Raw genomic sequence first — 14089 nt, 5'->3', positions numbered from 1 at the left:
CTTGTTCAACTCTGAGGGAGTAGACTGCTATTTTGACCATGGACATGGCTATATGTCTACCGGTCTGCTTCTATGGTCAAGGAAACTGATTGACTTGAAAAGAAACTTTGCCCATTTTGTCCATCTCTTCCTTGATTTTGCTTTTAGTTTCCCAACAAATGGAGCAAATTCAATTGCCAATGTAGGTGACTTGTGCCCAAATGAAACGTGAGAAACAAAAATCTCAAGAGACTCCTGTGACACGGCAAAGATTGATGGTTCTGAAAATTGTTGAAATGGTAGAAATCGCTCTTCGTGGTATAAGCTATTTTAGCATATTTTTTAAGAAGGCCTTCCTTTATAGCTTGTGGCCTCATCAATGTTTGTTTAGAAATGGATTTAAGGTGATTTATTAGAATCAGAATTACCATTCTTTGAATTAAGAGTGATCAGAGCTATGGAAGCTTTCCAGTTCAAGCTGGTGGGAATGAACATCACCAAAAAAAATTATGAACTTTGCTTGCCCATCTGTTGTGCAAGTAACAATGCTTTCGATTACCCATGTAAGCCATGAACTTTGCTTGGAAAATATTGTTAATATTACCATATTCAAATGAGAGTTTGTCATGCCCAGATTCCCCATCCTACAGTATGATCCGCCTTGCATCGTGAGAGAATTTGTGAGCTTCTCCATGGTTACTTTCTAAAGCCCTCCCATTTACACTATGATTTCTTGCATTGCCTTCAACAGACCCCACCAAACACATATTTCATAACCACATTTGCATGGCTTCAGTTGCTGATCAATCTAATCCATCTTTTCAATGCGAAGAGGGCAACACAAAGAGGACAAACTTCGATATCTTTTTCATTGTACATGCATTGTCACTCCTGTTTAACTCCATGCCTAACACATTGCCAGTTTCAGAGGATAAACTTCTTACGTGTAAGCGCCTCTGTTTACAGATATCAAAAGCATAATACATGCCCATAGTTGAAGCAGTTGTAACATCATTGGGCCCCAAATATTTCCTTTTACCAATTTTCGAAGATTCACATATAGAGCTAGTTCTTAGTTTGATTGACCCTTCTTTACATTCCTAATTTTAACAAGCATTAGATGTACCCATTATAAGAAATAGACCTTCAAGATGAAAGGTTGCAGATATATAATCCTCAAATTATGGAGCATTTGCCACAACTCAACCTTCAATACTGAACTTTCTGAACCGTTGGCACACCACTACTCAGCACCCTACTAGACCAAATCATCCATCATTTTCAGATATTTCTCCACAAGCATCCCTAAAATCTGTTGGTATCACTCGCCCAACTTAATGACAGCTTCACAACAACATTCAACAACCTCATATACTCTTTCATCTCAAACATCACACAACCCAACAGAAGACTCACGAGAAAGTGTATAGAGGAACAAAGAGCTAAGATAAAAGCAGCGTAAGAGAAAACCAAACAAATGTTAAATGTATGAAGCTTCATTTCATATATCCTTTATGGGCTTGAAACAGGTAAGGAAATCTTAAGCTAGATTTAAAGCATGAATGAAAATGATCTATATAGATTGCTACACAGTGTATATGAAATAGAGTCACACTAATCCCAAGCCAACCCATAATAATAGTAGAGAGATCGACAACAACAAAATATAAAAATGATCCAGAAATCAACAAAATTTAGCATGCAACTCATATCATCAACACCCAAATCGACAAGTAATGTAAAGCAAACAATGGGAAAGAAAGGAAAAGTATATTAATCAAAATAAGCAAGAAACCCACAACAAACTTACCTGAGGCTACTCCCCTTCCCTGTTATGGACTCATTTTTTTCTTATTTCTCTTTGCTTCGGCCTTTTCACCTCTATAGAGCTATTCTTGCCAAAGACATTGCCCAACTCATCATCCTCTAACCCCCCTCATTCCAGCCATCTCTCTCTCTCTCATTTCTGCTCTATTTTTCCTCCATGTTTTCACCTTCTCCCCCTAACTGCTCTACTGCTCCCTGTTAAGCAAAAAAGTCTCCATCCCCAACCACCACCATGGCAAGGTGGTCATGTCTTTGCCACACGTCCCAAGCAGCTTGCTCACCTATGGAAACCATCCCCCACCCCCAAATGAAATGCCCAGCTCCTTCCGATCCAAAGAACGTTCACCCCCTCTCTCAAATAAAAAATACCTTGCTCTCTCGGGGTTGTAGGAAATATCCCTTGGTCTCAAGAGGGGTCTACATAAATATTTTAAGATTTTAGGGATTTTGAGTTTTAAAATTATAAAACGTATTTGAGATTTTGACATATTTTCTATTCCTTCCATTAAACAATTGTAACCCACTTATGTAAAGTTTATAATTTTTAGAGTTACTATCTCTTCCTGTTATTATTATTTCTTACTATTCCTACTCTTTTTTCGTCTTATTTAAATAAAAATGTTCTTATTATTTTTCAGTAAAAATAACTCTTTTTTTAAAACCAATATATAAATATTTAAAACATCACAATGATTAGATTTACAATTTAAATAATTTCATCCTATTAATTAAATATTTCTAATGCAAAAGGAGTTACTTGTAAATGGTCTTTTCAACTGGTGGATGGGCCATTTCGGGAATGCTACGGTGTTACGCGATACACACTAGGAGTCCTCCGTCAAAACCCTAACGTCTCAACCTGTGTGTCTAAAGCCCTAGCCTCCCTGTTGGCTATGAATACTCCGGTCTTTGTCGAGGAAGAGGAAGGAGATATCTAAAATTTGCATTCGAACTGGTGTTTTTGTACTTGATTTTTCCCATACAGATACAGAGCTGAGGCGATAGGGCTTGGTTCATTCAGTGGTGCATTTGGTTATTGAATCTCAGTCTTGCACCAGCGGAGACCTCCTTTGATCCAAAGCTGGTATCTTGGTGACTTTCTTGCTTGGTTTTTTCGTTCAAGAAGAGGAACCTGCAGAATAGGCAATGCCGCGCACTAGCACACTGGAGTGCCCTGGTTGTCCTCCAATCAGAGCTTTAACATTTGATGTCCTCGGTCTTGTTAAAGGTGATTTCTAATTTCCTCAATTTTTTTTTAATCTGTTTGAACTAATTTTTGTTTTATATTCTTATCAATGTGCTGTTGCAATGATTGTAGTTACTGAAGCTCGTAGTAAGGAAGGAGGAATTCCCAAGGTGGTGGATAGATGGGGTGAGCCCGACTCATCCAAATGCATACTTGCTGCTTCTATTGATGACCGCAAATCTGGCCCTGTATGTTACTTTTGTGATATATGAGTTGTTAAGTATACATGAGTGGGAATGCAATTTTTTTTCTTTTTAAATTTTATGCCAAATGTATTTTCTTGCCCCGGAATATTTTGATTCCTGTTGTTAGTGGTCGTGGTCAATTGAAAACTAGGTTAATCAACTTCATGATTGATGCTATAGGAAATAAGAGAAGAATGAAAAGGAAGCCTTAGGGTTTTTTCTGATCTCGCTTTCTTATATAATACGGATGGTAATGGACCTGTTGCATTAGTTTCAATGAATGTAGGTGCTGATTCATTGGAAAGTGCAATATGCACATGTCCGCAGGAGAAGCTTATTTTAATCTGATTCATTTTCTTTTTGCATAAGAAGTTCTCCTTGAAACTTAAAATGCTTGGGTTGGGCTCTCAGAGTAATAGGAAGGTGGTATGTTTATTCGGCTACCTGTGAAATTGCATTGATAACTGGGGATACAATTTACTCTTAGACATTTTTTTAACATTTTTTTCATTGTGGTCCTGTTTTATCCATTAGACATAAAAGACCACCATGTTTATTATGCAAGTGGCCTGACTGTGTTGATGCAGTGGGTGAAGACATGCCTATTTCAGGTTCAGGTGCTATGCCATTGGCTTGACAATGTTGTGTTTCTGACAATTTAATTCTTGACTATGCTGTATAATTAATTTGCGTATTCTCATTATGACTAGTACGTTTTATGGGAAGGTTCTTTTTCGCATCACTATAGGTTTTGCGTTCTTGCTGGGCACAACCATTTAGTTTCTCTGTTTGGAAACAATTATTTCCTATTTAAGTTTCTGAATTCTTCTCATTTTGATTTTTCTCTTGTCTGTTTTTCTTCTTCTTGATGCAGTTGTTAGCTATTGCTAGGGAAGGTGGTCTGGTGAGTTCTTGAAACCATGAAGTCTTGGAATGCATTTTAGTTTTCAATTATTGCTAGGAATTTTAGGATCACTCAAGCTCTTTTGGATATTTATGCCACAGTTATGCATTTGCAGATTGAGATTCTTAACCCTCTTAATGGGCATCCTTGTCTTTCAATCTCCAATATCATTGATAATGGTCCTGAGCCTGGAGATGATGCTATTGTTGGGTTGCATTTGTTCAAAAAGCAAAATTTGGACTTATCGTCAAGGTAGTAACTGTTGCTGCCTTTTGGCCATGCCTTATGCACATAGATTCAAATGCAGACCTACAAAGCAATAAATCATGAATTTATGTTTTGGTCTTCCAAGTTTGTGATACTGTTCAACACATTTATGTCTTTATCTGTAGCTTTTGATCCATATGATTCTTAATTAGTAGCTATACTGTATGTGCAATGCATGGTGTTTATGATATCACTTGTCTTCCTTGTCTATGATTAGGTCACACACCTTGCTTACATGTACAACAAAAGGAAATGCAAGTATGAGGTCTGTTGAACTTACCAGTTCACATGCGGATTCCACCTCAAGTGTTTCTTCAAGAACATGGAATGTATGTGCTTCTGGTAATATCTTATGTTCTCAAGTGGATGGAAATGAAAACTATGCTTTGTTTGGCGGGTGAGTGTATATATTGCATATCTCTTCAATACAGGATTGAAGAATTATGTTTATCTTCAGTTAGGAATGGGACATTATAGTGTTCTCTATTTTTTGGGTGTGAGGAATGACAACTTCCTTGTTTTCTCACTCAGGAAGGGTGTTGAAGTTAATGTTTGGGATCTTGAACAGGGTACTAAGATTTGGACTGCAAAATCTGTAAGCCTTTGCATCTCTACTATTGCTCTTGAATGTGTAACATCAAATATTTAGTGTCCTCAAGACTCTCAAGCTATTTTTCCTTGCATTTATCTAATTATACTTACCTCGTGCAGCCTCCTAAAAACAGCCTTGGCTTATTCACTCCAACTTGGTTTACATCTGCAACTTTCCTAAGTAAAGATGACCACCGTAAATTTGTTGCTGGCACAAACAGTCATCAGGTAATTTCTCATGGAAAATTCTTCTTTTATGCCCAAATGTCTTCCAAGGAAAATAATATTCTTCTAGGTTACTGTCAAGAGCAAAAAATCTAGATAAATATTTATTCTAAGACAATTCCTTTTTGAGAATCCTTTGCCATTTTAGTGCTGCTAGTCTGGATGGTCAATTTGATTTCATTGTCATGTTTACTCCCAATATTTGCAGTACCAGAAATGCAAGATTTCTGGAATATCCTGTTATTTGATGTGCCTTGATGGGTAAAATTTTGTGATACATGCATTATTCATTTATATATGCATGTTATAAATATTTTCTGTGGGCTTCTTTCTTGGCTAATTTTTAGACAATATATGGAAAAATACTGTTAAATATATCTCCTGGTGTGAATGAGGCAGCCAATCTTTTTATTTTCTTTTAAATTATATAAAAAGAAGACCAAATTTTAGCTTAAACCGTTGGACAGCTTTGCTGTGTTCTGAACCATTTTGACCTGTTCTTTCAGGATCTTGTGATTTCTTGCATGTTTTTTGTACTTCATCTCTCAAGGGATGAGTGATCATATGATGTGTTAACTATAACCAGGAGAAGTTCCTTCTTGCCCTTGGACCCCAATAGTGCTAATGTTGTGAGAAAACAGGGTTCAGATGTGCTTCACTCCACTTTGCTTCAGAGAATTGCAGATGTTATGTCGGAAGAGCTAAAAGATTTTGACTGTATATATCTACATTATATTTGTGACATTTAATAAAATCTAAAGCTCTTGAAAGCTTTTCATGGTTAGAGGCTATTATAAAATGCCTGTTAGGTATTTTACCAAATTTGTTCCCCAGAATTTGATTTTGTGTTAATGTTTATTATTTTATTTAATAAATTTAAGTACTTGAAGTTCTATTTCATATTTGTTATCACAGAAGCTCCTTTGAGTAATCAGTTTTATGGTTAACTACAACAGGTTCGCCTTTATGATATTTCTGCTCAGAGAAGGCCTGTTATATCATTTGACTTCCGGGAGACCCCTATTAAAGCAGTTGCTGAAGATCAAGATGGCTATACCATCTACATAGGAAATGGATCAGGCGACCTTGCTTCTGTTGACATGCGCACAGGTATGTGATGTCATGCAAATGCACAGTGGTATGGATTTTATGTTCTGGTTTAGGAATATGATTATTATTGAAATCTGCTTAGGACCTTAGCCTACTGCTATGCATTTCTGCCCACAATTGTAAATTAAACCAGTTTGGGTGCTAGGATAACCGGTTGAAATTTATCTGGAAATCTATTCTGAATAACTCAACTCTTTTCTTGTGAACTTGGTTAAGCATGCATCAATATATTCTTGTTTAACTTAGCCATTCAAATTGGCCTGAGTTGTATCAAACATAGCCTGATTGGCTCTAACATGCATCAGCAAAATCTACTATAGAGTCCATCCTTTCCAATTTTCTGTTGTATTTGTAGCATAATTTTATTTTTATCCAAAAAATGAAAAATATTTTTTAGGCTTCATGAACTGCTAAAACAAGTAAGGACACTCTAAAACTTCTCTTTACTAACATAGTAACATATGAGGGCTCAAATTTGGTTCTTAAAACCTCTAAAAACTTTCAGAAGTTAAGATAATGTAACATTCTTAAATTAAAGATTCCTAATATTCTTGAACCAGTAGAACTAATAAATTGCTATACCTTTTTCCTAAGCCCCAAGTGCATCAAGATCCTTTTGCGGAAGAAAATTTGACCTTGGGTTTTAGGGCTCTAAGAGTTGAGGTGATGAACTGGCATTTTTGACATTGACTGGTCTTTTTGTATCCCATGAAATCTCCAACCAGAATCTACTTGCCTTAAACTGATGATCATAATTTTAAATTTCCCAAAAGCATGTAACTTTTTACAATACCAAACTTGGTGTGGCCTTTGCTTGTGTTCTTGAAAATAAGAACAGAACTAAGTGATGTTATTAAACACAAAAGAATGTCCAGCTTCGAGTTAGAGAAGGAAAAATCTTCACTTTTTCATTTATTCTTTTGATATTTTGAGAAAGAAAGAGGTAAGATGAGAGTAAAAAAAAGGGAGAGAGGGAGAGTAAGGCATTCTTCCATGCTTCTCCATCAGTTTGATCGATTAAGAGAGTGATACTCTCTAAGTGGCATTTTATCAAACATATCAAATGCCCAAACCTCAAGAAAAAAAGTAGAAAATTCTTCTCATTTTGTCATTTATTTATTTATATTTTGAGAAAGAGAGGAGAAAAGAGAGCAGCCAATAAATAAATAAAAATAAAAATATTATTAGAGAGGGAGGGGGCAAGGTCCAGAGGGAGTGAGGGTGGTGGGGAAGGAGTGGGTCGAGAAGGTGGGAGAGGGAGGGATCTGCGGAGGGGCTTTCCATGATCTGGTGATGATACTTTTAGTTTTCACAAAAGTGCATAATTGGTACAATACCAAACCCAATTTAGTCTTGTTAAATGTTCGGCAAACCCAATTTAGTCTTGTTAAATGTTCGGCTAACTACATTGATTAAACACACACAGCCAAAAAAAAAAAAACGGAAAACAAAAAAAAAAATCTTCTGTTATTTGTTTTTTGATAGTTTGGGAAAGAAAGGAGGAGAAGTAAGCAAATAAATAAATAAATGATGAGACTGGAGGGAAGAAAAACCCAGTGGATTTACATTTCAATTGAGCTAATAATTCTTTATTGGAATGATAGATGCTGTCTTGACTTTGTACACCTACACAAATACATCTGTACGTTTAGATATATTATTATTATAGCCACATGTACAGTTGCACATACAGATATGTATTGATGTCTTCAAATTACTATTGCTATCATTGAATTAAATTTTTTGAATGATGTGAATTGTTTTCTTTCTTGTAAGGGTTTTCACTTCAATTTTTTATTTGACTTGTGGATTTCTGAAAGGATTGGTTTTGAAATTTTGAAGTACAACCTTTTGGTGGATTGAACTACTTTCCATTCTGAAATTCGTATCATTGGCAGATTGTTGAACTCAATTTTTAAGTGCTCTAACCTTTTATCTTTTTGTTTGGTTGCTTTTGGTATGCAGGGAAATTGTTAGGATGCTTTTTGGGAAAGTGTTCTGGAAGCATTAGATCCATAGCCAGGCATCCAGAGCTCCCTGTGATAGCATCATGTGGTGAGTATGTTTTCTATATGTAAATAAATAATTGATATCATCTATGTTTACCTTTTTCAGGGATGTTTGGGGTATTGTTCTTGATTTTATGCTACAAGTTACGCTGAAATCATTTACCAAAAACTTCTATGTTTTATGTTCCTGTCTACTGAAGGAGGTCAGTCATTTGACCTCTTGAGAAGATGGCCCCTGGGTGGGGTGAGGTAGGGTAGGAGAGTGTGGTAGGAACTTTTGGGGAATTCTTGTAATCTAAAGAACCAAAAGAAAAAAGAAAGAGAAAAATATGAAATGATGTGTCAACACTTACCAAGCCATTTATGTATTATGAATCTCTTTTTCCAAGTAATTTCTTCTGTTCATCTTTGTTTAATAATCATGGTGAGTGAATCTAGCATCAGCATATCTGTAGCTTGGATGCTCCATGATTTGCATTATCGCCTTTATGGTTTAAGTGTGCTTGTGTTTTTGGGTTAAGTTTCTCTTTGAGTAATGCTGAAGTGATGGACTTTATTTATTCTATAGGATTGGATAGCTACTTGCGCTTTTGGGATATAAAAACAAGGAAGGTTCTTTCTGCGGTATGTTATCAGATTATTGTTATGAGCAATTACTTAAATCTTCTTTTTCATAGCTGTTATGCTGTGAACTTCTTGTGCTGAATGTTATTAAAAATTATTTGCAATTTCATCATAGCCTCCACATTTGACATTGTAACACTAAACTCCCTTATCAATTATGGGAACTCAAGTTTTAGGCCAGTGACATCTTTTGTGCTTTAATTTGTACCAGTGGCACTTTTCTTTTCACAGTGGGAAAAAACCTATGACGCATTTGGAGTCTTTTCTTCAAGAATTTAGTTGAACCTTTGTCTTCCTGAGGATTTGGCATTTCCCTCAGCTCATATGCTGGAGTATATAACTTTATATGCTAAATTTTCATGAGTCAGTTTTTTTGTGCAGCGACCTTGGCTCTCCATCTTATCGAGAAAAGCTTAATTACAGTATAATTCATCTGACTTAGGAGTTAGGGATGACATAATTAAACTGGACTGATGAAATTCCAACTACTCAATGCACCTGAAATCCTTCTTTTCCATTCAAAAGATTTTCAGAATTTATGCTGGTGAAGTTAGGGCTTAATGTTTTACACTGGCTTTCAACCTACTTCAACTTTCTCATTTGCTGGGCCTTGGGACAAGCTTTGTCAAAGGGCAAGGCCTTATAACAGTATACTTCTGGATTCTTAAGTTTATTGCAAAATGGTGTGTTTTCAATAAATTATTGTGGCCCATATTTTTAAATTGGATTAATATGGGTCCTTACTGTCTCAGTTTCATAGAGCTGTTTTGCACTTGCATCTTGCAATGAATCAATTTTTCACACACTAAACATCAAAAGTGCAAAGTTATGGTGCAATTAATAATATGAAAAGAGCGAGCTACTGCTTTTAGTGGGCCAAAGGTAGCTTTTATTTTGATTTTATTGTATGGATCCGCAAAGTCTAATTCTATCAGTCTTCCCTGGAACCTTGCTGAGACAAATTAAATATAAGAAGTGGTGGAACACCTCTTGGGTAGTATTTAACTCCTATGAAGGGGAGGTGGTAATTGAATGATTTGCTATTTGGACCTATTAACAACTATCATGATGACATCATGAATTTTGTTTTTTGTTTTTTGATGAGAATACATCAAGAATATTGTTGATAGGTGAAAATGTCAATCTTGAAATGCTTGGACCAAGACCATTGTGTTTTGTGTGTCTCCATACATGCATTTCACTTTTACTTGATCAGAAGCCTGTCAATTTTTTTAGGCCTGATCCTGAAAAAAGAAAACATCCTCCATCTTCTGCCCATCATGGAAAGTTCATATCCATTTATGATTCATTTAACTAGAAGAGTGCTAAAATAACATTGAAACCTGAAAGTGTACTTAGGTTCTTAGAGGGATATCTTTGTTTTTGTAACTAATGGGTTAAATGTGCATGCTGCTGATGTTTCTAATAATGTTTAGGTGGGCCTGAATGCATTCTACTGGATTAAGAGATTGACATAAAATAAGTATGTAGAAAATTTGCAGCCCAAGCTACCAAACAAGATATTCAACCAAACAAAAAAAAGAAAAGCACAAACCTATATGAACACGACCCTGAAGTTCCACCTGCCTAAATGACATTGCTATGTTTTATAATATGGTGTACTGTCTAAGAATTTTGTGGTCTTAAATAATATTAAAATCTGCTATAGACATGATTCCAAAACGACCACTATAAGGAATTTTATGGATCTTATTTAGTGGCTGAGGTTCTGTTTATTGGGAGATGAGTAAGTGACATTTTGTACAAACATGCCACACATGTAACTTTTGCATAACTATCTACATCATTTTTTTTTTTTTTTTGATAGGTAAATAAGAACATAACTATCTACATCATTGATGCAGGTTTTCCTGAAGCAGCCTCTTACAAATGTTGTTTTTGATTCTAATTTTGCTGAGGAAGGTCAGTATTCCTGTTTCAGCTTCTCTCATGTCTTTCTTCAGGGGCTTGGATTAGTAATTGTATTTTGGTTACCAATCACATTATTTACATGTGGGGAATGTGGAAGGACTGGATGGATGTTAGCGGGTCTCATTTAGATAACCTATGCTATGCCTACAATTAGGATAGAAAGAATTCCAATGAATTCTGAAGCATTCCCATTTCTTTGTTCATAGCATTTGAAGGTAGAAATTTCTCTTAGAAAGTTGTTACAAAAAAAAAAAAAAAATGTATTGCAAAGCCAATCAATTTTCAATGATGAGATCTGTTCTCTTTGGTTTAGAAAGGAATGAAAATGCCTATTTGTTGGTTAGGATGATCTTTTTCCTTCAATCTTTTGGGGGTGAATAAAAGAACTTCATTATTACAATCCAAGACTTTACATGAGCTTGATGTTGTCAAATCATCTGTTTCCACTCCTTTGGGGCCTGTTCCACAACAGCAAAGAAATTTAAACAGATCTTTGTCTTATTTTTTTTCTTTGTTTTGATAGGTAAAATTTAATGTTTTTGAATATATTAAACAAATATTTGTTTGCACAGACACACACTAACACATGTTTTGTGGTGAGTATATTCACCTTGCTGGATTAGAAATAAAAAGTCATGCTGTGTTTAAGGGTCCAATCTGCTTAAGATTAGACTTGGAGACATGGCTTTTGTTTTAGCTTGCTTGACCCAAATCTTTGGGTTGCCTTCGTTTTCTTCTCCTGTTGAATTTCTGTCTTTTAGAAATAGAAAAAAACATTTCATTTTTTCTCATGTGATTGTCAAAGATTCTGTTTCAACATAGCTCTAATCTTCAGGTTTTTTTTTTTTTTTTTGGTGGTGACCAGAAGTTCCATCTTCTGTAGTGGATCCACCAACTGAAGCACAAAATACGAATGAGACCCAGGAGAGTGATGAGGAAGAAGTGCAGCCTCTGAAAAGAAAGAAAAAATCGTCAAAGCATAGTGGAAGCAAGAAGCCGAAACCCAAGAAAAGAAGCAAAAAGGCTCAAGACGAGACGGTTGATGATTCATCATGATCCCAAATGAATGGAATACAAGCTTTTCACAAATGAAACAACACTGTTCAAATCTCTAAGGCGTATGCGAGTGGCTGTGGAGCATATTTTTACAGATGAAGAGAATTAAGAGTAGGACAATGGGGGAGGTATAGGTTTGGACGATTTTCAGGTTGGGGTGGAGGATCTTGGAAAGCTTAGAGCTTCCAGCACTGGACTTATCAAGAGCACCCGAGAGAAGGTAACCTTATATTTAGTTGGCTTAGTAGCAGTTTTGTGATGCTTTTTTGGTTTTCTGTCTTATGCTTGTATGTATTTTGGGATCTCAGGATTCCTAACTGAGGAGCATAGTTAGAATTTATTATTCCAAAAAGAAAAAAAAGAGAAAAAAAATTGTAGTTATGGTTGATAAACACATACTCTTTTATGACTTAGGTTTTTGTTTCAATTACCAAAATGTCAAGTGTCTCCTGATTTTGCCCATTTTTGGGCTTGCTTGCCAATGTTTTCTCAAACACTTCTTTAAATACAGTGCTTAAAAGGATCCATTTTTTAAAAAAACAATTCACCCTTCTTCAAAAACAGTGTTTAAAGAGCAATTTTCAAAAATGATTTTCTTTTATTTCAAGGAGTAAAATTTGAATATAACAAAAGTTTCTTCGACTTATTTTTCATGAATGCATGATGTATTCATATGTAATACAATAATTTTTAATGTACTTTTTAAAACATTTTTATTGTTTTTTTTTTTTAATTAAAAAATATTATTTTTAAAAGTTTATAGCATTGGTTAGTCATTAATTTTTGGAAAGGGTTTTTGAAAATAAACTGGAATAGAGTACAATTTTTAGAAAATAAGTAAAAATTGTTTTCATATATATATATATATATAATAAAAGAATAAATAATATAAAAACAAATAAAATAAAACGTTTTTAGTCTGTTACTTTCTTTCCACCATCGGGTATAAAATTTTTCAAATATGATATTTTTTTGATTTTTTTTTTACTTAAATTTTTTTTAGACAAATATATTTCGAAGCAAACCATCCTTGATACATAAAGATTATTAATTTTTAAAAATAGTTTGAAAATAAAAAGCCGATTCAATTAGTACAAAAAAGTTATGAAATTCAAAATTGATCCAATTAACATTAAAAATTTATAGATTAAAATTCATTTTGGATGATTTTGCTATTTTTGTGTTATAATTATATATTTGTGAATTTTTTTTTATTAGGTAAATAAACTTCAAATCAATTGAGACTTAATGTATTTGATTTATTAATGAGTTTAATATTTTAAAAATAATCTAAAACTTAAGTCGCGACCCAATTAATATTAAACATTTATGGACAAATTGTATTGTTTCTCTTTTGCATACAACTAAATTTTATAGACAAGTATAATATTTTTTAAAAATAATTTGAAACTCAGATAATAAAGTAATTAATATTAGAAATTTATGAACAAAAGTTGACTCGAAAATGACTATTATTCCTCTATTGCTTATAACAATATTGTTTCAATTTTTTTTTCATTAGATAAATAGACTTCAAGTTAAGTAAGACTTAATACATTAAATTCATTAACAAGTTTAATGATTTTAAAATAATTTAAAACTCATATAATGACTCGATTAATATAAAAAATATATGGATAAAAATTAGTCTAGAGTCACTATTGTTTCTTTTTTGCATATAACTATATTTTAATATTTTTTTTTCTAGAAAAATGAATTTGAAATAAAGCAATATTTTGTATTGAATTTATTAATAAGTTTAATAATTTTTGCAAATAATTTGTAAGAATAATTTAGAATTCAAAAAATTAATTTGATTAATTGTAAACTAAATCAAAAGTATTGTATAATACTCTCTCTAGTTGAGTATTAAATAAAAAAAAAATTATAATTTATGATTTTATTATAGTATTATTATTCATATTTTACTAAACTCTATTTATTTTTTAAATTTATTTTTATTTATAAAATTAAATTTATTTTTAATAACACTTTAATAAATTTAATTAATATTATATAAACATAAATTACAATATTTTCAAAAAATCAAAATAAAAAATTATTTTAAAATTTTATTTTTTATTTTTTGAAAAATGATTTAAAAAAAATATATTTGTTTTTTTCTCCGGTCAAA

At 33.5% G+C, this 14089-nt stretch overlaps 1 protein-coding gene across 2 annotated transcripts; it reads left to right on the top strand.

Annotated features, from left to right (window-relative positions):
* The first annotated feature begins 2598 nt into the window (after positions 1 to 2598).
* Positions 2599 to 12382, top strand: LOC100260812 (uncharacterized). 2 transcript variants are annotated; one of them, XM_002277252.5, is made up of 12 exons: positions 2599 to 3034; positions 3125 to 3240; positions 4112 to 4141; positions 4257 to 4393; positions 4626 to 4805; positions 4940 to 5003; positions 5120 to 5227; positions 6181 to 6334; positions 8300 to 8389; positions 8912 to 8967; positions 10833 to 10890; positions 11765 to 12382. In XM_002277252.5, the coding sequence occupies exons 1-12, from the start codon at positions 2953 to 2955 to the stop codon at positions 11953 to 11955; spliced, it is 1266 nt and encodes a 421-aa protein (XP_002277288.1). In that variant the 5' UTR covers positions 2599 to 2952; the 3' UTR covers positions 11956 to 12382. The 2 variants fall into 2 exon arrangements, with proteins under 2 accessions (XP_002277288.1, XP_010663266.1); XM_010664964.3 differs by having other exon boundaries at positions 2608 to 3034; positions 3125 to 3178.
* Positions 12383 to 14089: the final 1707 nt, after the last annotated feature.

The sequence above is a fragment of the Vitis vinifera genome, chromosome 2, assembly GCF_030704535.1.
Source record: "Vitis vinifera cultivar Pinot Noir 40024 chromosome 2, ASM3070453v1".
NCBI classification, from domain to species: Eukaryota; Viridiplantae; Streptophyta; class Magnoliopsida; order Vitales; family Vitaceae; genus Vitis; species Vitis vinifera.
The sequence above is the reverse complement of the archived record's forward strand: the minus strand, read 5'-3'. Positions and strand labels throughout refer to the sequence as shown.

Bases quoted from the DNA above. Each gene is read 5' to 3' on its own strand.
- LOC100260812 (XM_002277252.5), top strand. From the start codon at position 2,953: ATGCCGCGCACTAGCACACTGGAGTGCCCTGGTTGTCCTCCAATCAGA. The intron at 3,035-3,124 runs GTGATTTCTAAT...CAATGATTGTAG, and splicing joins TGTCCTCGGTCTTGTTAAAG to TTACTGAAGCTCGTAGTAAG. The intron at 4,806-4,939 runs GTGAGTGTATAT...TTTCTCACTCAG, and splicing joins AACTATGCTTTGTTTGGCGG to GAAGGGTGTTGAAGTTAATG.